Here is a 25,754-nt window from a genome sequence, read left to right as displayed (position 1 = left end):
AGTTAAAAGATGATAGATACATGTTATTCTAATGTTCAGAATAAATTATGAACTGAGGCTGGGCCTGTCAACTTGAACACTGTGCGAGGGAACATACCTACCGGTCTAAATACATACATATATGGAGATACTGTTTCTTCCTCATCTCGAAGGAATTTTAGAAGATTAAAGAGAAAATATATAAGGTCTTCAAAATGTGAATTTATTTTAATCACAATTTAAGGTATAGTTTTGATTTTCTTTAAAACAGGAGCAAAGAGAAATTGTGAAGAAACATGAGGAAGACCTTCATATTCTTCATCACAAATTAGAACTACAGGCTGATAGTTCACTAAATAAATTCAAACAAACAGCTTGGGTAAGATTCTAAGAACTTTGTTCCATTCTTTATTGATTTTTAGACCAAATACATTAAAATTCAGTTATCTTCTCCTTTTTTGGAATACAAGTTACACTTTTTGTTGCCAAAGTAATCTTCTGAAAACATAGCTCTGATCATTCTTCCTCCTGTAGCTCATCACTGTTCACAAAATTATATTTATACTCCTTACCCATATACTCAATCTTCTATGAACCTACCTGCCTTTCTTTTCAAATTCTATTCACTATAAGTTTACCTATATCTAACTTCCAGAATTCAGCTCATATTTGCCTCTTTTGACCATTCTGTTCCATATGTATGAAATGATGTGTCTTTCATCTTTTAATGTATAACGTTAGCATATTTGAGCCTTACTTCATTAATTCAGTCAACATTTATTGATCTCCTGCTACATGTAGACACTTTGTTAGCTATTGTAAATACAAAGAATAAGTCTGTATTTCCTGTCTTCTTTAAGCCTTCATTATCTGTTAAATCATTAAATTTTAGATTAGATATTGTATTTTGATCATTTGAGGAACCAATTTAAAAATATAGAATAAGTATGACATTGAATTATACATACCTGTTGCTAATATATTCATATTTTATAGGATTTAATGAAACAGTCTCCCACTCCAGTTCCTACCAACAAGCATTTTATCCGTCTGGCTGAGATGGAGCAGACAGTAGCAGAACAAGATGACTCTCTCTCCTCACTCTTGATCAAACTAAAGAAAGTGTCACAAGATTTAGAGAGACAAAGAGAAATCACTGAATTAAAAGTAAAAGAATTTGAAAATATCAAATTACGGTAAGTCTTCAAAATGTATTATAAAAATAGGCAAATGATAATAATGATATAATGAAGATAAACACAAGTGTTTGCTATGCTAGGCACTATTCTAAGACTTTTAAGTATATTGTCTCATTTTTATCCTCAAGTCTACTGATTACATATGTTATCATTTTCCCCATTTTATAGAGAGGATATGGCTTCAGGAATGCTTAATAGCATGCCTGGGAGTAGATGCGAAAGCCGTAATTTGAAACTAGTCAGTCTGACTCAAAAGCCAATACAAATTCTTTTCCAGAATCTCATTTTTACCTTATTCAAGCCTCAGTTTCATCTTATTTATTTATTTATTTATTTTTATTGTTTTATTTATTTATTTATTTTTGAGAAAAGTCTGGCTCTATTGCCTAGGCTGGAGTGTAGTGGCATAATCTTGGCTCACTGCAGCCTTGACCTTCTGGGCTCAAGCTATCTTCCCACCTCAGCCTCCAGAGTAGCTGGCACTACAGGCAGGTGCCACCACACCTGGGTAGTTTTTTGTATTTTTGTGGAGACAGGGTTTCTCCATGTTGCCCAGGCTGGTCTTGAACTCGTGAGTTCAAGTGATCCGCCCACTTCGGCCTCCAAAAGTGCTGGGATTACAGGCCTGAGCCACTGCACTTGGCCTCATCATCTTTAAAATGGAAATATCAGTATTTACCCTGGCCCTTTCAGGGTGGTTATATGAAGGTCAAATTATACCATGTATGAAAGTAATTTGAAAACTGTCAAATAACATACAGATAAAAAACTTTTGTTTACACACTTGTAAGAGTGTCTGGCATATAATAGAGATTCTAACATTGTTCAACCAATTTATCAGAACATAGATTTTAAGCTCAAAATAGGTTTATAGTTACATAGTTTCTAATCATTGTAGTATTATCTCTATGGGCCTAAATTTTATTATCTGAGAAAACCTGAGAAAGTTGAACTACTTGACTTATAATTCCATTTCAGCTCTCAAGCCCCTATTAGAGCCTTTGATTCTTTACACACTTATTCAAATGCCTGTGACAGAATTAACACTATTTTTGCTTTGCTAGAGAGCTGCCACTGTTAAGAAATTACTTTCTAAAAGAAGGAAAATTGGCAGCAGCATATGTGTATTTTCAGTCTCTTTTCCTCGCTCTATTAAATTTTGTACATGAGATGTTATTTTTGGTCTAGTAAATTTCTGTCATGTTTTGGAGTATAAAATGACTTGTGCTTTTGCATCCAATTTGTGGGTGTAGAAAATCATAATCTTTTGAAATACCTTATATAATTTTTTTTCCACATGAAATACTTGAAGTTATTGTTGTGTACCTTATCATGTCATTGTAGCCCAAAATTGTACTTGTGTTCTCTGTGTGCCTATTTTGATGTATATTAGGAAGTTATGGATCCGTGTGATTACTTAAGTAAAACCTGATATTTTCACAATTTGATGATGACTCTTTAAAGTTAGACTTAAGTTTTGCCAAAAGCAAGAAGCCTCAAAGAATAACATTTGTTCATGTGTTAATGCTATCTCCCTCTTACTGGTCAGAACCTCAGTACGGATGCAGTGTCCATATGCACAACAATGTATTAATTCAGTTTAACAGACTTAATGCTGAATGAGCAATAAGATTAATTGAATTAGCTAAAATCTTTTAATACTATCCACTTCCATATATATATATATAGTTACAGATACAATGCCAGTGAATTTGAACCATAAACAAATAAATAATACATGTGATTTCTGTGAAAATTTATATTAGTCTTTTCAATATGTCAGTATAGGGTAGTATTTCTCAAATATAGAGGATCAGTTTTTCACAGTTGTACCTCTTGGGGACATTTGACGATGTCTGGAGACATTTTTGATTGTCATGGCTAGGGGGTGCTACTGATATCTAGTGGGTAGAATCAAAAGATGCTACTAATCATCCTATCATACACAAGGCAACCCCACCAACAACAAAGAATCATTCACTCAAAAATGTTACTAGTAGTGTGGTTAGGAAACTATCATATAGAGGAAGCAGTCAAATTTTACAAGAGCCATAGTATCTAAAATGCCCTTTTGTTCATTCTCTATATTATTTGATTAGAGTCACAAAATAATTTCATAAGATTGTTGCCAAAAATATTAGAAACTAGAAGAAAAACGTGTTGTTAAGTTAAAGAGTAGTTAAGTGAAATAAAGAATTATTGTTCTTTGGATTTGGCTGCCTGCATCAAGATTTAGATTGTAAGGATAGTTAGGACTGAACATTTGCCCTGTGTGAAATTTGTATTAATCAAGGTATTAATTGCAGCAACCACTCTATTAATTACATGTGTTTGGCCAGGTGCAGTGGCTCATGCCTGTAATCCCAGCAGTTTGGGGTGCCGAGGCGGGCTTATCACCTGAGGTCATGCGTTCAAACTGGCCTGACCAACATGGTGAAACCCCATCTCTGCTAAAAATACAAAAATTTTGAGGGCCTGATGGTGCACGCCTGTAGTCCCAGCTACTCAGGAGGCTGAGGCAGAAATATCACTTAAATCTGGGAGGTGTTGGTTGCAGTGAGCCGAGATTGCGCATGTGCACTCCAGCCTGGGCAACAGAGTGAGACTGGGTCTCAAAAAAATTAAAAAAAAAAAAAAACAAAACACACACACACATATGTTTATTTACATCAGGCTCCAAGAAAACCATGAAGATGAAGTGAAAAAAGTAAAAGCAGAAGTAGAAGATTTAAGGTATCTTCTGGACCAGTCACAAAAGGAATCACAGTGTTTAAAATCTGAACTTCAGGCTCAAAAAGAAGCAAATTCAAGAGCTCCAACAACTACAATGAGAAATCTAGTAGAACGACTAAAAAGCCAATTAGCCTTGAAAGAGAAACAACAGAAAGTAAGTAACAACAGAAAATTATCAACATTTAGGAAAAATGTGTGGTAGATTGCTTTTAGAGAAGATTTGTAAATTTATAAAAGATGGTAGTATAAATCTCTGTGTTGTAATAAAAAGTATGAGCTTTATCTTATGTTGTTAAACAGGGTCTTTTAGACAATTCTGTTAAATGGCCTTATTAAATGCTGTTTTTGGGGGCAAATATAGTCCAATTTATCTTTTTATGCTGTCAATCTGATTTTTGAATTATCTGTATGAAATGAGGAAAAATCTTAATGTATATTACAAAAATATACATATAATATACATTACATTGTATTTTCTTTTTTTCTACTGGGATTTTTTGCTACTGAGGCTATTTTTAACAAATGAACAATTTCGAACAATTTGAGGGATTGAGGGAAGTATTATAATGACAAAAAGGAGAGATGAAAAAAGGGGGTCATAGAGATGGTTTTGTGGGAAGGAGTTGGTCAGTGTATTCTGATTTATTAGGTTTTCAGTTTATCTCAGATTTGATCTATTTAAATTGTTTTAGAAGGTGCTAGTGTTTTTCTGTGCTAGCTCATGAAATTTATGGGTAAACTTTAAGCCTTTCCTAGTCCTTTTGTTGTCTACCTAAATTCAATTAATTTCATATGGAAGGATGTACTAAGTGAGTAATATAAATATCTAAACTTGGATATTTGAAAACCAAACATATCTGATTTTTGTAATAGCTTGATTTAATGCTGAGTTCTCAAAATCATTATTACAATTTTGACCTTTCACATTCAATGTGGAAAGAATTGAGTGTAATTACAAAAGATTTATTTGAAAAAGTTGAGTTGTTAATTTGTGAAATATGTTCCATTAAACTCATAGTATTTTAGAAAAATAGGAGGAAGTAATAAAGCTTGTTTATTTTTTGTATCATGTATTGTTCATATAAAATGTCAGTTTTCCTTTAAAAATTACATTTTTTATTTTGTAATTTTTAGGCACTTAGTCGAGCACTTTTAGAACTCCGGGCAGAAATGACAGCAGCTGCTGAAGAACGTATTATTTCTGCAACTTCTCAAAAAGAGGCCCATCTCAATGTTCAACAAATCGTTGATCGACATACTAGAGAGCTAAAGGTGAACATCAACATGTGTTAATGTAACAAAATTTTTGATAATTCCTATTGGAAGATAATTCACTATGATATATAGTAATTTTGCTAATGAATAGGGAATTTTAATGCACTGTTGGTGGATAGACATAGACACACGTGCATTTTTCAACAATAAGTCTCTTTATGATATTCATTTACTGATTATCATCTTGGGGATTAGGAAAGGATAGGCCATTACGAACTACTCTTTCTAATGAAATTAAATTTAAGAAATATTTTACTTAGGATTTTTGTTAAGACTTAATTTTTTCAGAGCAATTTTAGGTTCACAGCAAAATTGAGAGGAAGGTACAGAGATTCCCATATATCTCCTGCCGGGAGATTGGTACATTTGTTACAATTGATGAACTTATACTGATACATCATAATCACCCAAAGTCCAAGTTTACCTCTGTTTTAGCTCTTGGTGTTTTACACTCTGTGTGTTTAGACAAATGCATAATGATATGTATCCATCATTATAGTATTATACGGGGTATTTTCACTGCCCTAAAAATCTTCTGTGCTTCTCTTCTTCATTCCTCCCTCTGCACCTCACCAAACCCCTGGCAACCAGTGATCTTTTTACTGTCTCCGTAGTTTCACCTTTTCCAGAATATCTTATAGATGGAAACATACAGTGTGTCCCCATCATTCTCACCATAGGACAGCTAGGAACTCCTTTCTAATGGCATACATATTGTCTAGTATTGTGAGTTACCCTTTTATGTCTTATCTTTATAAAGTAGGTTAGAAATTACTTCAAGTCAGAGATTTGTTCTATACTACTCTTATGCTTCATAGTGTTTAAAACATTGCCATATATACTGTTATATACTTATTTAATTAATTCAGCCAAAATGAAATGTGCATATTTGATAAAATTTTATTTGTGGGTGTTTGTTGAAGATGAATTGCTTTATACTAGTTTTATTTTATTTTTTCTCAAGGTCGACTTTTTGCAAGGTAGACTTGACATCAATATGGAAAAATATATGTGGTTTGTTATTTTTTTTCGCTTGTGTACTTAAAAATTCAGACTGAAATTTTTTATAATAGTATATTTTCTGTTTTATGTTCCTTTTATCATTGATAGTTGATGAAGACTCATGAATAATACCTTTCTTTTTCTTTTATTAGACACAAGTTGAAGATTTAAATGAAAATCTTTTAAAATTGAAAGAAGCACTTAAAACAAGTAAAAACAGAGAAAACTCACTAACTGATAATTTGAATGACTTAAATAATGAACTGCAAAAAAAACAAAAAGCCTATAATAAAATACTTAGAGAGAAAGATGAAATTGATCAAGAGAATGATGAACTGAAAAGGCAAATTAAAAGACTAACCAGTGGGTTACAGGTAATTTTATATTTAACTCTGATAACATCTGATTTACAGTATAGAGGCAGTAGTTTATTTCTACTTTATAATTTTATCCTTGATATTTGTTAAAACTGACTTTCAAATCATTTTGATTAATGTAATTAATTTCTTCAGTGACTTCTATTATGTTTATAGTTCTAGAGTAGCATATTAGCATATTTTATTAAAATGCAGAAGCAGCTACCGGATTATCTTATGTATTAAAAGTATCATTTAGAAAGTATGGTCAGTGATAGCTTCAGAAAGTTTCTATTATATAATTGAAATATTTACTATTTTGTTTTATATTTATAAAAATATAAAGATCCATTTTACTTTTTAGGGCAAACCCCTGATAGATAATAAACAAAGTCTAATTGAAGAACTCCAAAGGAAAATTAAAAAACTAGAGAGCCAGTTAGAAGGAAAGGTGGACGAAGTAGACCTAAAACCTATGAAAGAAAAGGTATGTGAACAAACATGCTGATTAATATGCTTAAGGTAGTGACAGAGTAAGTTAAATACATAGTTGATTAACAGTTAATATACTACCTTAATTTGAGAACCTAGCTGTATTAATTCTGTATTAATTTTGAGGACTATAAGTAGTATTGGATAGCATAGAAAAGTCTAAAGTAAGTTTCCATTCTGTAGGAATTTACTGTCTACTTGAGGAGATACCTGTAGTGTAACTCTTACTTGGAAATTACTACATCAATTCCATTCATCTTTCAGACATTAGAGTACCTCTAAAGTTCCTTCACACCTTACATATTCAACTGTGTATCATTTCTCTCCAAAGTAATCATTTACACAAGTTGGTGCTTTTGACTTTTGGGACAGAAAGATGGGCATTTTAATACCCACACTTTGACCCAAATAGGTTCTTTTTATCCTCCAGGAGACTAGGCTGCTTTTTCACAAAGCAAAGTGATTTGGAATATATTCAGTATTTGCGGTAATAATCAGTAACCAATCTGCTCATAGATTAATACTGTGGGAGAAATTGCTTAAAATTTTATAGTTCATAGTAAACTGTTTTGTAATAAAAAGATTACTAATTGAAATAACCCCCCAAAAAGCTAAAATGTATGTAATTAAATTTGTTATGGACAATAAATTGCAGATAACTTGTTGGTAACATTCAAAATATCGAAAGTGAACTGGGAAATGTTGGTGTTAGCAGTAATATTTACCCTTGAAGAAAATCAGTATGGAGGAGCTATGGTTAGGAAAAATTTTTATTATAAAATTTACCCAGAAAATATTTAATATCTACGAAATAATTTCAATAACATGAAAATGGAAAAGAAAATTCTATCTTTAAAGGCATTGAATAGAAAATAGGTAATGGAATTCAAATTTCTTAAAAGAGTATGCTCCAAAAATTATTTTCTATGAAAATTCATTGATGTCAGTGTAATTCTGATGACACTATTTGCATGGAGTCACAACATGCTTGCTGTCAGAAGCTTTGCTGGTGAAAACTGTAAGATCAAAGTGTTCTTACTCTTTTGGATTTCCATCTTTGCAAACTCCCTAACTGGGATAGGCCTAATCTTATCCTTAAATGGGGATAGGTTAGAAAGTGGTATGTTTGTTCCTAACTGGTATGTTTCTATACCAGTTTCTAACCTGATTCCTATCAGAATGCTTTAAAAGCCTTGTGGCTTTGTCTGGACTCTTCTATGTTTCAGTTTATTCAGTTATTCAGTTTTTTCTTCCTTAAAGTGGGAATAATACTATCTGTATTGCCAGTTTCTTAGGATTATTTTACATAAAATGATAAGATATGCGGAAGTCTTTTGTAAGCCATCACATCCGTAGCAGTGTAAGATTTTACTACTAACTAGAAAGAGAACACAGGGGTCTATGCCCAATATTAAAATTGGTATTCAGGAATCTAGTGAGAATATTTTTTTGGGTTCTATAGTGCTTGGGCATTTCTAATTTATACTCAAGAAATGCTTTCATATTGTTTGGAAATTTTAGTACCTTTTTCTCTGTAAACAGCATTTCTAGTCTACCTATATAACAAAACCCACACGTGTGCCTTGCATTTCATTCTTCTTAGCATTTATTACTATCTTAACATACTAGACATGTAGTTGTCTGTATGTTCATCTTTTTCTTTTTTTTTTTATTGATGGCAGGAACTTTGCCTATTTTATTTATTATTGTATTCCCAGCACCTAGAACAATCCCTGGCACATAGTAGATGCTCAGTATTTGTTGAATGAATATAAATTTTTAAACGTTATAATAATATTATTCTGAAATCTATGCATATGAAGCTTTTGGTACAGAAAACATAAAAAGAGAACTACTCTCCTATCATCCTGTCGTCTTCCCTCTTGTCATTCAGTCTAGAACATACCTGTCTTGGAAAAAGTTCTCAAACCATATGTTTATCTTGCCCTCAAACCATAACAACAATCAATGCAAAAAACTTTTGTGACCCCCAGAATATGTGGAGATTTCTCCACATCAGCAAGCAAGCAGTTGGTTTTGCAGCAGACGCCAACTGGGTGTCATCCAATTCAGTTCACCATCTACCTGGAGATAGTGTCAGATGCCATAGAGATCTTGCTTCAGATCAAGTCACAAGTCCAGGCCTCCAAGACTTCTGGAGTCCCCACAACCCCAGCCTGCAGCTTTGGGTTTGATTAATTTCCTGGAGTCACTCTCAGAACTCAGGAAAACATTTACTTACGTTTATAATAATGGTTTATAATAATGGTTATTAAAAAGGATACAGGTTAAGAGATGTGTGAGAAGAAATATGGGGGAAGGGGTGTGGAACTTCCATGCCCTTCTGGGGTGCCACCTTCCTCTAGAAACCTCCACATGTTCAGTTCTCCAGAACCTCTTTGAACCCAGTCCTCTTGGGTTTTTAGGGAAGTTTCCTGACATCAGTATTTCTTCTTCTAGGGTATGGGGCAGGACCCCCTCGTATTAGGTTTTAAGACCCACAGTCAGAAAAGCAGGGGAAGTTTACAGTCCTGCCTTAGGGCAGGTGAAAGGAGGACAGGAGAAGGTCAGAGAGACTCTTTTCTGAGGTCTGCTCTGGAGGTCTAACACACTCAATATTATAACTAAAGACGATGACAAGGGCTATGAGAGTTATAAGCCAGGAACCATGGACAAAAGCCTATATGTAATAACACCACAATACCCATGGTACCATTCACCTTCGTTGTTTTTCTTATTATTTTTCAATTATTTTTTCAGTCTTGGTTCCCTTAATCTTAATTTAGCAGGTAATGCCAGGTGGGATGGAATTGTCCAAACCCAACAAAGTACTGTATGCTGCAGGATTATTTAATTACATACCTTATGTCCCCCACTAGTATTTACATTTCTGGGAGTACAGAAAAATTCTTGTACATATTTAAGAAAAAATGAAATTAATAACTATCAACCACTTAGTGAAGTTTTTACTTTTTCTTTTTCTTTTTTTTCGAGATGGAGTTTTACTCTTGTCGCCCAGGCTGGAGTGCAGTGGCGCAATCTCAGCTCACTGCAACCTCTGCCTCCCGGGTTCAACTGCTTCTCCTGCATCAGCCTCCCAAGTAGCTGGGATTACAGGTGCCTGTCACCACAACTGGCTAATTTTTGAATTTTTAGTAAAGATGGGGTTTCACCATGTTGGCCAGGCTAGTCTCAAACTCCTGACCTCAGGTGATCTGCCCGCCTCAGCCCCCCAAAGTGCTGGATTACAGGCGTGAACCACCACACCCAACCTGAGGTTTTTACATTTTTTAAAGGACACTTATTAGCTGAATTAAATAAGGTAAAAAATTGATTAGTATTAGAGAAGAGAATTGGAGAATATAGTTCTCCAGTATTTGAGAAGGTCATTTTGATAGAACAACTAATGTTAGTGAGAATTTGGCTTTATTTCATATATTTTTTTAAATTTTTTGAGATGGTGTCTTACTATGTTGCCCTGGCTGGTCTTTGAACTCTGGGCTCAAACGATCTTCCTGCCTCGGCCTCCCAAAGTGCTGGGATTACAAGCATGAGCCGTTGCACCAGGAATTTGACTTTAAACCATGGTTCTCAACCCTTTCAGATTCAACATTCCCTTTAATAAAAAATATAATGTTTCATAATTTCCCCTTTATTATTATAATTGAAATTCATAGTTAACATAAACTCTACCTACTTACATAATTTCAAAAATGTCATTATGAATGTCCTAAATGAAATATATAAGGGGAACATAAAAGAAATATTCATATTTCAACATGTAAAAGCTTTGGCATGACTCCATTGGAAAATATAATGAACTAGTCATGTGCTTGCATCTTCATTAACGTGAATTCAAAGCTACAAATGCAGACTGACACAAATGTGTTCTATTGGCAACTCATGGGTCATGATGGTATTGCCATTTGTAATTTGATTTCCAAAATGGTAAACAAATTGTTGGTGCAGTTCTCAGCAAAACAATGTCTATTATCTTACTTAGTGTATAATAAAACCATTAAAAAATTAGTGTTAATGTGTTAGTTGGAGATAAATTCTTAGCTCAGACCAGTGTAAGCAGAATTTTTTACTGTATTAATATCCAGTAAAACATTTGGAAGTTGTTCAGTGCATGAGACTATTCTGCATTGCATAGGGTTTCTTTGGCGCCTTTATCATAGTTACAATAAACCATGACACCTACCCCTGAAATGCCCTAATTCCCTTCCGTTTCTTTTTTTTTCTTCTTCTTCTTTTTAGCACTTAAAACTAGCTAACTTAACTACAAAATAGATTTAGATTTGTTTCTTGTTTTGTTATCTGTATAGTTTGCTCCCTTCTCCCCAATCTGCCTAGCCAACTAGCATAAACTAGATAGTAAGATTCCTGAAGATACAGTTTTTTATCTGATTTTATTCATTTGTTCTATTCCTAGTGCCTCTAGAGTAGTACTTGGCACATGGTTAGCACTAAATAAGTATCTGTCAAATGACTGAAGTAATGTGCATTGAAGACTTGAAGGGGCTCTGATGCTAGGAAATTGTCATGGGGTAACAGATGAGGTCGGTCATTTGTACGTAGGATTCTTGTTAGAAGCTTACTCTAGTCATGATTGTTTTAGAATCTTCATTTAAAGACTCCTGAAGGGTGTTAGCATTAGTCAGAACTGTCTCCCAGAATTTTGTTTGTCTTGTGATAGAATAAAGCACAGTTAGCCTAAAGAGCAGTGTTCCTAATAGCTTGGCATGCCTGAAGATTCTAAGAGTTATACAGGTTGAACATCTCTAATCCAAACTTCTGAAATGCTCCAAGATACAAAATTTTTTGAGCACCAGTATGATGCCACAAGTGGAAAATTCTTACATGACCTCATATGATGAGTCACAGTCAAAACTTTGTTTCACGTACAAAATTATTAAAAATATTGTATGATACTACCTCCAAGCTATATGTAGAAGGTATATATGAAACATAAGTGAATTTTGTGTTTGGACTTGTGACCCATCCCTAAGATATCTCATTATGTATATGCAAATATTCCAACAATCTAAAAAAAAAAAAAAAAATTCCAAATTCCAGAACCCTACTGGTTCCAAGCATTTCGTAAGGGATACTCAACCTGTATATCAAAAAGAACATATTTACATATTCTCTAGGAAATATTAGTTTACAATTTTTCTAGGTTAATTATAATTGATAAATCTTAAAGAAAATTTAAAATAATACTGGTGATTTTCCTGCCTCCTTCGTTATTGTTACAGAATGCTAAAGAAGAATTAATTAGGTGGGAAGAAGGTAAAAAATGGCAAGCCAAAATAGAAGGAATTCGAAACAAGTTAAAAGAGAAAGAGGGGGAAGTCTTTACTTTAACAAAGCAGTTGAATACTTTGAAGGATCTTTTTGCCAAGTGAGTTTAAATATCATTATAAAACCAATTATGTGTAAAATCCTTTAGTGACCTGGAAATTATATAGCTTTATCATAGTTGATAATATGAGAAATGGTCTAGTTTAACTGATCATTTATTATCTATGATTTACTTTTTATTTTCTTTAAAATGTGTTTTAAATATATTGTAGCCATTATAGATGGATTTTCCTGTGATCTTGTTATAAATTAGCTTATGACAAATACAGGATGATACAACTATTGTATATGGGTTTAGTAATGAGTACGCAATTGAAAAGCCAAACACTGAATGGTAGATTTCATGATTCTGTGTTTATTCCACAGAGCTGATAAAGAGAAACTTACTTTGCAGAGGAAACTAAAAACAACTGGCATGACTGTTGATCAAGTTTTGGGAGTACGAGCTTTGGAGTCAGAAAAAGAATTGGAAGAATTAAAAAAGAGAAATCTTGACTTAGAAAATGATATATTGTATATGAGGTAAGCTATTGTGTGGAAATGTGCTACCCATTATAATGAAGAAAAACAGACCCTTAGAAATTGAAATAATAAATGTGTATTGTCTTAAGCTTGGGTTATGTTGTCTTTTCCCGTGTGAATTGAGATAGTCCTGGTTCTTCATATGACACATAATTTTGGATTGTATTTTTGATCTTTTGACTATTATATTATGAGACTCTGGTTCTTGTTTAAATTCTATGGGAAAATGTAGATACTTTTGTTTTAGCATGCAATTGGTCTAATTAGGTTCAGGCCACAAGTTCCAGCCTCATTTCTGTGGGCTGTAGTTCCAGTTTTCAAAGCCTTTACAGTACTTTTCAGATCTGTCCTGCCTGTGTACTTCCCAATTGGTGGTCTTTTATGTGAGCTATGTACTATTAGTACAGTTCTTAGAAACTTTGGTATTCTGATTAGAATCAATCCATACATTTGCAGCTCAAGAGTGAGCCCAGAAGTTCATAAATAGCTTTATAGGGGGACTTCCTTGAGCTCCTCCCTCTTTGCCATCTCTCTGATACTTTGTTTCCCTAGGGATTTCCATTTGGGGCTTTAGTTACCCAGGGATGCTGTGTATTTCAGGAGTTGCACACTTCTGCAGCCAAGCAAGCAAGAAGAGAGTAGAAAGAGGAAGAAAAAAACTACTAAACTACTTTCACCTTACCATCTTAGTATCATAGCTCTACCAACTGGAGATTTCCCTTCCAAAAAATATTAGCTTCTGTGAGTTCCCATTGGAGCGTTTATTACCACTGCTATGGGATGGCTTAAGGGTTGGGGCATAAAAGAACAGATAGAAGAAAAAAAAAAATGAGGTGTTTTCATATTCCCTCTGAGTGTTAAAACATTCCCTTTCTCTTTACTTGAGCTAGAATTAGAAGGTTTACCTGGAGCTCTCTCCATCAGTGCAGACACCCATCTTCAGGTTTCAAATAATGTTGTCTTCAGGACAGGCAGTAACAGAATAAAAGAAAAAGTAAATTCATCACCTGTTTGCTGCTGCTTTAAATTCTGGTGTTCCATTGTAATCTGCCTTCTACTCCTTTGCAAAGTCCTCAAATGGTTGCCCCATGCATTTAGGAGAGAGAAGATTGAATGTATTTACTGCATTGTACCTGGAACCAGGCGCTCCTGCCCTGCATCACCCCATGTCATTTCTTAGCAGAGCCTTTTAAGATTTGTGTGTGTGTGTGTTTTGCAAAGTTATATCTTCTGATGTAGTCATGGTCGTGAAAAGCAAAATAAAATCGTGTTAACACTGAAAACTTTTTTAAATTTTCTCCTAAGAATAGCTAAAATTATTTAATCTTCTGTTTCACTCATTTCTTCCAAGGTAAACTTAGGTTGGTTTTACATAATTTGCTATTTCTTCTTCTTTGCATTTACAAATGATCTGTGATCATATTACTGATCTTTGTAAAGGGCTGGTATCTACCTGCAACATTTGGATATGACAATATTTACCCTTTGTAAATACACATTTTTCTATTTATCTTTAAAAATTACCATTAGTCTTTGTTAATGTCTATTTACTATTGTGTCATTATGAATGTGATGTGAACATATGAAGTTGAACTTATTTAAAGGAACACTCTCATGAGCTTCTAATCCACATTCTTTCCTTTTCCTTCTAAGTTACTGTTTCTTAAAAATATTTTAGAAGTTTCCTTGATAGGGAAAAAACAAATTATTGAGGAGTTTTTCTTTCTCTTGACATCTGTTTATAGTTATTGTCTTGTTCCAGCAGTAGATATTTCCCTCCGTGTTTTTCTTTGTCTAAACATATGTTCAAAACAAAACACTTTTATTCTTCTTTGCAAGTTTTACAAAGGATCAAATCATTTTAATTTTGAAATCTGCTATTACTTTTAGAGGTTCTTTTTTTTTCCTCTAATAGTGTGAGTTCATGTGGACTGAAGTAGTTGGAGGATACTTTATAGAAAAGATTGAGTTTGTCTTCTATCTGAACTCTAGTTTGAATTTCTAAATTTTATGAATCATCTAGATATTAAAGAGGAGGGGCATTTCAAGGAGGAGAACCCTAGCAGAGACAAGAGGCAAGAGTAAATGTTTCATGTATGGGTAGGAGTGGATTTGTATTCACCTAAGTAAAGGTAGACTCCTGGACAGTAAGGTTGGATAGATGTGGAGGTGACAAACCATGGAGGGTCTTGTAGGCCAGGGGGATGTTTTTAGACTTGAAGTGTTAAATTTTTATCTGAAATCAGTGAGAGTCTTTTTAGATCCTTGAGCTTCTTGAGAAGACCATGGATATTATGCAATTATTATATAATGTTTTAAAATAGTAAGTATTTTAGTTTAGCTATCTTATGTAATTCCATATAAATAGATGCATGTTCTTTAAAAATGTTAATGTATTTCAGTAAATTAAAATATACTTTTTGACTCATTATTTAAAGAAGCCCTTCAGTGAATGCTCTGTAGAGGATTATTTTATAATACTAATTGCGATATCCTAATTTATTTGTTGTAAAGTTTAGAAGGTTTGAAGAATTTAAAATAAATGTAGCGTTAATAAACACACTGAACTTTTCTGTCTTGTGTTTTTATATAGTACAACAGAGAAAAGTTGAAATGTGAATACTTGTATTTTTATATAATACAACAGAGAAAAGTTGAAATGTGAACAGTAAAGAATCTCTGATTACTGTTCATAGGGCCCACCAAGCTCTTCCTCGAGATTCTGTTGTAGAAGATTTACATTTACAAAACAGATACCTCCAAGAAAAACTTCATGCTTTGGAAAAACAGCTTTCAAAGGATACATACTCTAGGCCTTCAGTAAGTCTATATCTTTTATTGTTTTTTTCTTTTTTCCATGTTTAAATGCATAAAAGTGAAATCAACGTCTTTCTTAATCTGGCCAAAAGCATTACGTCTTTCTCATTATTAGTAATACAGTAAATTCAACTTTTATTTTTACCAGATATTGATGTGTATTAATTTATTTAATCCTTTTTAACATAATAACAGTAAACTTAAGATTCATAAGCTTTTCATAAAACTCATAAATGATTTCTAGGAATTTTAAATGTGTAGTTATTATGTATTTTTCTGTAGTAAGAGTATACGATTAAATAAAATAGGAAAATATGTTCCAAGACTGTTTTCATTGAAATATTTGTGGTATATTTTAAGCTTATAAAAACTCATTACTCATTAATGTAGAATTGTTTGATGAATTTTTTTTAATATTTAGTGTATTATTTTTGTTTCCTTTTTCTTTTCGTGTGTCTTCATTCTTCCACCTTAAGCAGAATCAGGTGTGTGACACAACTGTGTTTTTTATCCTTGTTACCATTATTAATAAATACAAAGGCATAATATTTTTCACAAAAGAAACACTTTGTTCAGAACCAAAAAAAATCATGGCAACACTCTGAATTAAAAATGGGAAAAGACTAGGTGCCAAGGATGACTTACATAATTGGGTACCTAAAAGTATTTTATGGTATTACAGTAATGATGAAAAATACAAATTAGAACATATTGTAGATCCTATTGAATTAAATAAATCAGAGTCAAGACCGAACAATAAATAAAGTCAATTTACCTCAACAAATGGTAACTTGGCAGATTTTAACTCCTTTTTTGAAAATGAACCATGATTCTAAGGTTGGTAAAATTAATCAAGAATGTTGTCAAAATGATAAACAGGAACATAAAAATGAGGAAGAGAATAAGATAGGCAAGAGTGAGAAAGGAAAGAGACACATCGCTGAAGATGTGAGTCACAACAACTACATGGACCTCTAGAGTCTGCTTTGGAGGACTGTGATTATGTGACAGTTGCTGATGCTGTGGCTCAGTTGTGCTGAGGGTGATGCACAGGCAGGTGATGAAACTGATGCGTCCGTCCAGCCAAGAAAGGACGCATCCTTGGTTTGGATACATGGCCGTCCTTTATTTCTTTGTTAACTGAATTTTCTTATAGTAAGTAGCTTACATACATATATAGTGCAAATGGGAAAGTGTGTAAGATTTAGAAAAAGTATTAACTATTAGTAAACTTTATCTTAAGCTCTAACTTTTGAGTACTTCCTACAAAAATTAGTGAATATGCATTTTCTAATTTAGTGCCCTTTTTTTTTTTTTTTTTTACAATTGGTGTTCACTTAATGTTATATTAGGTAAATGAATAGCAAAAATAAGGCACTTCAGAGGTGATTGTTTTGTCTTAGAAACTTCTAATTCATCAGGCTGTATTTAGAAGTAAGATTTCACTGCGGTGAATTATATCAGTAAAATTTTGTTACAGTGTTGTGCAACGTCCTAAGATATATAGCAAGTTCCTTCAGTGGCTTTTTTTTTTTTTTTTTTTTTTTTTTGCCAGGTTTTATAACAGATACTTTTGTTATAATGAGAAAAGGAAACTTACATGTGTTGCTGTCGATATTGTGTTAGGCTCAGGCAGGATGCTGTGGCTTACTCCTGTAATCACTTTAGGAGGCAGAGGCAGGAAAATTGCTTGAGGCCGAGAGTTTGAGATCAGCTTGGGCAGACCCTGTTTCTACAAAAAATTTAGACAGATGTGGTGGAACACATTTGTAGTCCTGGCTATTCGGGAGGCTGAGGTGGGAGGATCATTTGAGCCCAGGAGTTCAATGTTACATTGCCCTGTTGCACTCCAGCCTGGGCAACAGAGTGAGACCCTGTCTCTAAAATAATAATAATGATAATGATAAATGGTGTTAGGCTCTGTGCCTAAGTGTATTTTTCACATAGGCTGGGCAAAGTGACTCATGCCTCCAATCCTAGCACTTTGAGAGGCCAAGGCAGCAGGAGCACTTGAGGCCAGGAGTCAAAGACCAGCCTTGAGAGACCCCATCTCTACATCTCTACCAAAACAAAAAACAAACAAACAAACAAAAATTAGCTGGGTGTGATTGTTCACACCTGTAGTCCTAGCTACTCGGGAGGCAGAGGTGGGCGGATCACTTGAGCCCAGGAGTTTGAGATTATAGTGAGCTAAGATTGTGCCACTGACCCCAGCCTGGGCAACAAAACAAGACTGTCTCAAACAAAAACAAACAAACAAAAAGCACTTTGCAGAATGTTAGTCTAACTCAACAGTTTATGAACTTTTTATGTACATACTACTTTTGGTTAGCTTACATTGAGATACAGAATAAGAAAAGTTTGTTCATACAATTTATCTTTTTTTTCTTTATACTGTCTAACTCAGATATTCCAGTCACCTAAGTCATGAAAACCTCAACTAAAATTAAATATCTATATGTTAACAGAAAATGGTTGAAGGTGTTTTAATTCATAACACCTTTTTTCATGTGCCAATAAATAAGAATTTGAGACTTCTAACTCCTAGCCATTAAGAATTTGATTTTAAGCAGTTTATGGCTTTTAACCAGATTCTTCTGTAAGAGTTTGGAAGTCTCATGAAGGTCATTATACAGTAATTCTGTTTACAAGAGAGAGTTTCATTAGAATTTATTTTTCAGATTTGGACAGTATCAACTAATACCTCTCGTTTTCTTATTTCAAAATACAAGGGAAAAATGATCCATAATCACTAACAGTAACTGCATCATATTTTAGTGAGAAATGTGTTAAAAATATCCTCATGTGAGATCTTCATCAAATAGAATTGCCCTCTACTATAATATTTAATATATTTTATATCTACCAATCAGTGAAATTCATAGATGTTTATCATTTGCTGAATCAAATAGGTACCACAGAAGAGAGGAAGTTTGGGAGACAGAAGAGCTCAGGGACAGGAAATTACAGATGTCCATGTCTGAAATAACCTTAAAAGTTATCCTGTCTAATGCCTTCATTTATAAAATGTAAAAACTGACAACCTTGTGAAGTGGTAGAATTTGCCTAGTATTAACCTAATAGTGGTAGCATTTGAATGTATACTTGAGCTTTCTTACTAAGTGGAAATGTATTCCTGTGATTTACATACATCAACAAAAATGTTTGTCTCCTTTTTTTTGCTACTTCATATGTGCATATGCACACACATCTCCTTAAAAATCAGATGGATACATGCAGTCACTGGATCTAAAAGATGTTATAAAGTCATGTATAACAGATATTTTATAATAATATATTTTAAGACCCATAATGTCAATGGAGTAATTGACTCTACAGCCCATCAAGCCAATAAAGAAAGGAGAAAAAAACAAAAGTTGTGCTGAATACTTTTAAAAAATTCTTCCTATGATGCTTATAACAGTCCTGTGAGGTAGGTGGTATTCTAATTTATAGAGAAAATGCATAGAAAAATATAATTAAGCACAGTTTTAAAAAATAAAGTTTAGAATGAGAAGTAACAGTGAATATAAGTAATAACCCAGTGCAGATACAGGTCAGAAGAAATGCAGATATAATATTAATGGTTTTCAAAGGAGGGAACCATTACTTTAGCTCAAAGAATGAAGGAAAGCTTTCCAAAGGAGGAAAGAATTAAGGCAGTTCTTTTGTAGCCTAGTGTATTCATTTGCTAAGGTGGCTGTAACAGATTACTACAGATTTAGTGGCTTAAACAGTAGAAATTTATGGCCTTGGTTCTGGAGACCTAGAAGTCCAAAATTAAGACATCAGCAGGGTTGATTTCTTCTGAACAATCCGAGGGAAAGATCTTTCCCAAGCCTCTCTCCTTGGATTGTAAATGGCTATCTTTTCCCTGTTTCTTCATATCATCCTCCTTCTATATATCTCTGTGTCTAAATCCCCAAATTTTCCCTTTTCATAAGGATACCAGTCATAGTCGAATAGGGTTTACCCTAAAATTTCATTTTAACTTGAATACCTCTATAAAGACCCAGTCTCCAAATAAAGTCACATTCTGAGGTACTGGAAATTATGACTTTAATATATAAATATGGAGGGTAAGGGGAACACAGTTCAACCCATAGCGGTTAGATAACAATCATGCTTTATTTTGGACTGGTGAAACCACCATAAATCAGTTTAACCATTATGAAATGATACATGAAGGCATTATATGTGTGGACATTATTAAGTCATACTTGACTTTCCTTCCATTGTAATTAAAACAAACCATATTACCTTTTGTTCTGCAAGTTTTGTATTCTAACTTATTTATTTTTGGCTTTCTCTAGAACTCTGATTTTCTTATATTCCTTTGAGGAAAAAAAGTTACCTTTGACAGTATTTTCTTATCCAGTATGTCTTTTATGGCTTTTATTTATTAAACTTTAAAAATATTCCTAATTTCACTTCACTGAAGATTTCAGGAATAGGGTCAGATGATCATTGTCAGAAAGAACAGGAGCTTCAGAAGGAAAACTTGAAGTTGTCGTCTGAAAATATTGAACTGAAATTTCAGCTTGAACAAGCAAATAAAGATTTGCCAAGATTAAAGGTAAATTTAATGTTTTTATAGTTAGAAAATCTAATGCCTAAAACTCTTTCCTTAGTTGTAATGTTTACTTTTATTAGCTTATTAAGAAGTCAAAAATGCATATTCCTAAAATATCATGGTGGTGGTATACTTTATATATTTGCTCTTTAACCTTTATTTGTTGAAAGCCTACTTTGTATGAAACACTCCTCCAGGTGCTGGGAAACAACAGTCAAAAAATTCCTTACACTCATAGAACTTACGTTCTAGTGAAGAAGACTGACAATAAACAAGTCACTGAATAGTATGTCATCTGATGTTAGTGCTAAGTAGAGAAATAAAGCATGATTGGTGTAAAGAGTATGGGGAGAGGGAAGGGGTATAATTTAAAATAGGTTAGTAAGGGAGGTCTTCCTTATTAAAATGATGTATGAACAGAGAGCTAAGGAGAAGTAAAGAAGTGGGTCATAAAGATACTAGAAAAAGAATTACAGACAACAGAAATAGCAAGTTCAAATGTCCTAAGATGGGAAGATATGTGGTATATTTCATTAAAAATTATCACAATGTAAAATATAAGAATAATTTCTTTTAGAAATTTTACTTTATTCTGATATTAATAATGATTTTTTAATTTTTGGTTTTCCAGGTCTTACCCTATTTATGGGAATCTTTTTTTCTCTTGGCTAGCTAATTGCTTCAGTTCTGTTTTCTAATTCATAATGTTAGCAATCTATTAATTCTACTGGTAATGATATAGTTAAGCTATGTCTTGCTTCTCACACTTTATTTATTTATTTCAAGGCACTAATCTGCCAACTTTTTACACTTTTTTTTCTTTTTGGTACTGCTTCTCATTCGGATTTTTACATTGATAGAACCAATGTTAGATGTTCATTTGCCTTTTGCTCTGTACACTTGGGTAAGGATCTACATGTGCAATATATGGGACAGTTAAAATCAGAATTCTAAATTTGTGTTATTGCATCAGGCAATAATGTGGGAAATACCTCGACATTTCATATACACAGTATTATTGTATTAATTTAACAATTTGGTTCAAAATCTTCCTCATTAGTATAGAGACCCAATTATTTGGTTTGGCTATACAGTTGAAGAGATTGATGGTTCACATGAATTGTTTGCCTTTTCTTTTCAATGGCTATAGCTATGTTAAATTATTAGATGTTTGCTTATTATCTTTCAGAATCAAGTCAGAGATTTGAAGGAAATGTGTGAATTTCTTAAGAAAGAAAAAGCAGAAGTTGAGCGGAAACTTGGCCATGTTAGAGGGGTATGTGAGAATTTACCATACATTTGTTACGGTTTCAGCAGTGATAAGCCACAAATGAAAAGTTTAGATATATTGTAACAGTACTGATATGCCTTTACAAGTGCCCTGTAGTTTCAGTTTTTATTCTGCATCTGTAATATAAAACAGTAAGCATTTCTATGTGTCTCAAATTAATGTATTTTATCGTCTATATCATCTCTCTTTTTATTGAATATGCCTCCACACCTTGAAAACATTTAACTTCCAGGAATCCTTTTGTTTATGGAGGTAACTACTAACTGGTCCTTGGTCCAGTGCTGCCATTTTGTAACCATTTGTTATGATATCTTCCCACCTTCTTGGTATAATGTTTTATAAATACTTCGTTCCTCCCCCTCTTTTTTTGTGTTCTTGTAATTTTCTCCCTATGTTATTTTGTATTCACTTTATATAATGAATAAATGTTGCTTATGAGGTCAAGGCCAAAGACTTAAACTCCTGTTGATTTCATGTTGCCATGTGTCATAAATGGAAGCAATCATAATGCAGAGTCATTCTGGTAGTAATATTAAATATATGATGGATTCAGTGAAAATATTATGTGTTATTAGAAAAATATTCAGAATAGGCCGGGGTATTCTGTAATCCCAGCAATTTGAGAGGCCTGTAATCCCAGCAATTTGGGAGGCCAAGGTGAGCGGATCACTGGAATTCAGGAGTTCAAGACCAGCCTGGCCAACATGGTGAAACCCTATCTCTACTAAAAATACGAAAATTAGCTGGGTGTGGTGGCTCATGACTGTGATCCCAGCTACTCAGGAGGTTGAGGCAGGAGAATTGCTTGAACCTGGCATGCGGAGGTTACAGTGAGCCGTGGTCGCACAACTGTACTCTAGCCTGTGCAGCAGAGCTAGAAAAAAAAAAAAAAAAAGGAAAAATATTCAAAACAGTATCTTGCTGACAGCAACATTTTTTTCATCAGTGAAAATATGTGTTAATTTGACCTTTTCTATCTAAGTTAATTATGAAAGTACATACTGAAATGATGTAAAAGTTTATATTTCAGAATTATTCTTAGTCATGGATGATTAACTAAAATGGAAAAAAAAATTAAGCATACCGTTTGACTAAACTGCTAAAAATTATTTTTATTTTAAATGATAAGCAGTTAAACTTATTAAGTGATGACTCATCTCTGTTGATATATTTATGCAAGGTTTTTTATTTCAGATATCTGTTCTATTTATATTAAACAGAAATTGAATCTCTAAGCAGTAGCATTTCTTAGAGAAAATTGCCTCTATTATTTTGCAGTTACAATTTAATTACTCATGAGCTCTTTAAAGACACAATTTCTCTTGTGTGATTTTATTTCGTATAAAGAAAAACTGAAATACTGGAGAGAACATTAGCTAAATAGAATATTTAGACTTAATCATTTTGATAAGACATCAAGGCTAGACTATTTAAGATGTTACTTATTAGCTGCATGATTTTAGGAGTGTCAAATTTCCCTAGTCTTGGTTTTCTTGTATTTAAAATGGAAATTATAATTCCTATCTTATAGAAGTATTTTAAGAATGAATTGAATTAACACAGTTTTGACTTTAAATATTAGGAATTATTAATATTGAGTATATTGAGCCTGTTGTATTGTTGGTACTTTGTATTATACTCTCGAAAATATTTGATTAAATTAAAGATTTAACATATTAATTAAAGATTTAACATATTCTTTCGTAGTCTGGTAGAAGTGGAAAGACAATCCCAGAACTGGAAAAAACCATTGGTTTAATGAAAAAAGTAGTTGAAAAAGTCCAGAGAGAAAATGAACAGTTGAAAAAAGCATCAGGAATATTGACTAGTGAAAAAATGGCTAATATTGAGCAAGAAAATGAAAAATTGAAGGTAATTTTTTTAATGTTATCATTTTTAGGGGAATATTTTACTGTTTTAATTTGTTACTATTCAGGAAAATTTCAAATATGCTCATTACTATATAAAATGGCTTTAATGAATACAGTACAGATTTTATACACATAGAAAAAAACTTATGAGAGGCAAGGCTAAGGGTTATAGAGTAGGTCCACCTGATCTTTCTTGTTATTTCAACACCAATACTTTTCTGACACATAGATTAATTACCTGTGTTTCTTTTTAAAAATACGGATGCCCAAGCTCCCATCCCTGAAATTGGTTTAATTATTTTAGGGTGGGTCCTGACACAGGTATGTTTGTTGTTGTTGTTATTTTAAGTCATCAATTTATTCTAATATGTAGCCAACATTGGGAACTTCTGTTCTGACTAATATTCAAAGGAAGACTGTAATTGTAATCATATCAAATATGGTTTCTAAAACTACTTTGAAGTAAGATTTATGAGTTTATGAGATTATCTTTTATTTCTTTTTGATAATGTACAGTTTTTATTTTGTTTGTTTTTTTATTAGGCTGAATTAGAAAAACTTAAAGCTCATTTTGGGCATCAGTTGAGCATGCACTATGAATCCAAGACCAAAGGCACAGAAAAAATTATTGCTGAAAATGAAAGGCTTCGTAAAGAACTTAAAAAAGTATGACTTTTATGACTGATTATAATTATTGATTTTTATTTTACTTAATACCTCTTGGAAAAACTGAAAGTAGATCCTTGATGAGAGTGCCTATTCAAGGTGGATATTAAGAGATTGAGGAATTGTGTTTCTTCTATGCCTGCTGTCATCACATTCCACCATGAAAAACATTGATAATAAAAGTTAATAAGTTTAAAGGCACTATAATATAGACATTACTCTCCTAAATTCAATTTCTAGCTCTGTTATTTGTTAGTCATGGGAACTAGGGCCAGCTTGTTATCCCTTCTCTATTCCTCAGTTTCGTCTGTAAAATTTTCATCTGTAAACTTGGGAATGTTAAGTATATCTATCTCACAGAGCTCTGTGGAATTTAGTTAATGTTTGTGCACATGACTTAGGCCAGTTTATAGTAAGGAGTATATGAAACTGCCTTGTTAAATAGTAAGATTTATTTTGTTTATTCGGCAAAATATATAGATATTGTTATTTATATGGAAGATCTAGTGAAGAAGTTAAAAATTAATATTTTAAAACTAGTTAGAATATTATCAGAATGTATTAAGAGACCAAATGATACTGTGCTTGGAATGTGGATGTTTAATAATAGAAATAATCTACACTTTGGGAGGCTGAGGTGGGCAGATCACAAGGTCAGGAATTCGAGACCACCCTGACCAATATAGTGAAACCTGGTCTCTACTAAAAATACAGAAATTAGCTGGGCGTGTTGGCATGCCTGTAATCCCAGCTACTCAGGAGGCTGAGGCAGGAGAATCACTTGAACCCAGGAGGCGGAGGTTGCAGTGAGCTGAGATCGCACCACTACACTACAGCCTGGGCAACAGAGCGAGACTCCATCTCAAACAAACAAACAAACAACAACAACAAAAAGAAATAATCCACGTTACTTACACATACTTTATGCTTATAGCTAGGTCTCATAAGCATTAGGAAGTTAAAACAAAGAATCTTTTACATATGTAAAGGTATAAACTATCCCATTTTTCTAAAAATATTACAGAGGAACAAAATGTCAAATTTAATCACTAGTAACTAAATATATTTCTCTGACCTCATTTTCATGATCTGTTGTTCTAATTGTTATTGGCCATATTGCTGCTTTAAAGGAGAGGAAATGTTGAATTTATTGAAATTTTAATCAGCATTTAAGAGCCCCAGGTTATTTTTGTTTTCCCATTTGTAATGATAATTTTGAATACACTGAATCTATGAGAACAATATTATGTTTTCTCATAAAATACTAATTAGCATTTAATGATAGGAAACTGATGCTGCAGAGAAATTACGGATAGCAAAGAATAATTTAGAGATATTAAATGAGAAGATGACAGTTCAACTAGAAGAGACTGGTAAGAGATTACAGTTTGCAGAAAGCAGAGGTCCACAGCTCGAAGGTGCTGACAGTAAGAGCTGGAAATCCATTGTGGTTACAAGGTAGGAACAGAATTTTAAACTTGTACAAAGTTTAATCATTTCAAATTTTGGTATTATTGTTTTTTTTTTTTTTTTTTTTTGAGACAGAGTCTCGCTCTGCCGCCCATGCTGGAGTGCAGTGGCCGGATCTCGGCTCACTGCTCCACCTCCCGG

At 33.2% G+C, this 25,754-nt stretch overlaps 1 protein-coding gene across 9 annotated transcripts in view; it reads left to right on the top strand.

Moving 5' to 3' along the window:
- The window catches only part of CEP290 (centrosomal protein 290), a 94,444-nt gene that overhangs the window by 58,059 nt on the left and 10,631 nt on the right, over window positions 1–25,754 (top strand). For 8 of the 9 annotated variants that reach the window (XM_008004202.3, XM_073020985.1, XM_073020984.1 and 5 more), the window contains 14 exons: window positions 251–358; window positions 976–1,175; window positions 3,852–4,065; window positions 5,046–5,183; window positions 6,341–6,562; window positions 6,909–7,031; window positions 12,298–12,443; window positions 12,770–12,925; window positions 15,622–15,745; window positions 20,184–20,318; window positions 21,505–21,591; window positions 23,314–23,478; window positions 24,021–24,143; window positions 25,429–25,601. In XM_008004202.3, coding sequence (XP_008002393.2) covers window positions 251–358; window positions 976–1,175; window positions 3,852–4,065; window positions 5,046–5,183; window positions 6,341–6,562; window positions 6,909–7,031; window positions 12,298–12,443; window positions 12,770–12,925; window positions 15,622–15,745; window positions 20,184–20,318; window positions 21,505–21,591; window positions 23,314–23,478; window positions 24,021–24,143; window positions 25,429–25,601 — 2,114 coding nt within the window. The remainder of the gene's footprint in view (window positions 1–250; window positions 359–975; window positions 1,176–3,851; window positions 4,066–5,045; window positions 5,184–6,340; window positions 6,563–6,908; window positions 7,032–12,297; window positions 12,444–12,769; window positions 12,926–15,621; window positions 15,746–20,183; window positions 20,319–21,504; window positions 21,592–23,313; window positions 23,479–24,020; window positions 24,144–25,428; window positions 25,602–25,754) is intronic. The other variant, XR_012094548.1, reaches the window with a different exon arrangement.

Source organism: Chlorocebus sabaeus, chromosome 11, assembly GCF_047675955.1.
Source record: "Chlorocebus sabaeus isolate Y175 chromosome 11, mChlSab1.0.hap1, whole genome shotgun sequence".
In the NCBI taxonomy this organism is placed as follows: Eukaryota; Metazoa; Chordata; class Mammalia; order Primates; family Cercopithecidae; genus Chlorocebus; species Chlorocebus sabaeus.
Note: the sequence above shows the minus strand (reverse complement) of the source record. Positions and strands in the feature narration are given on the sequence as shown.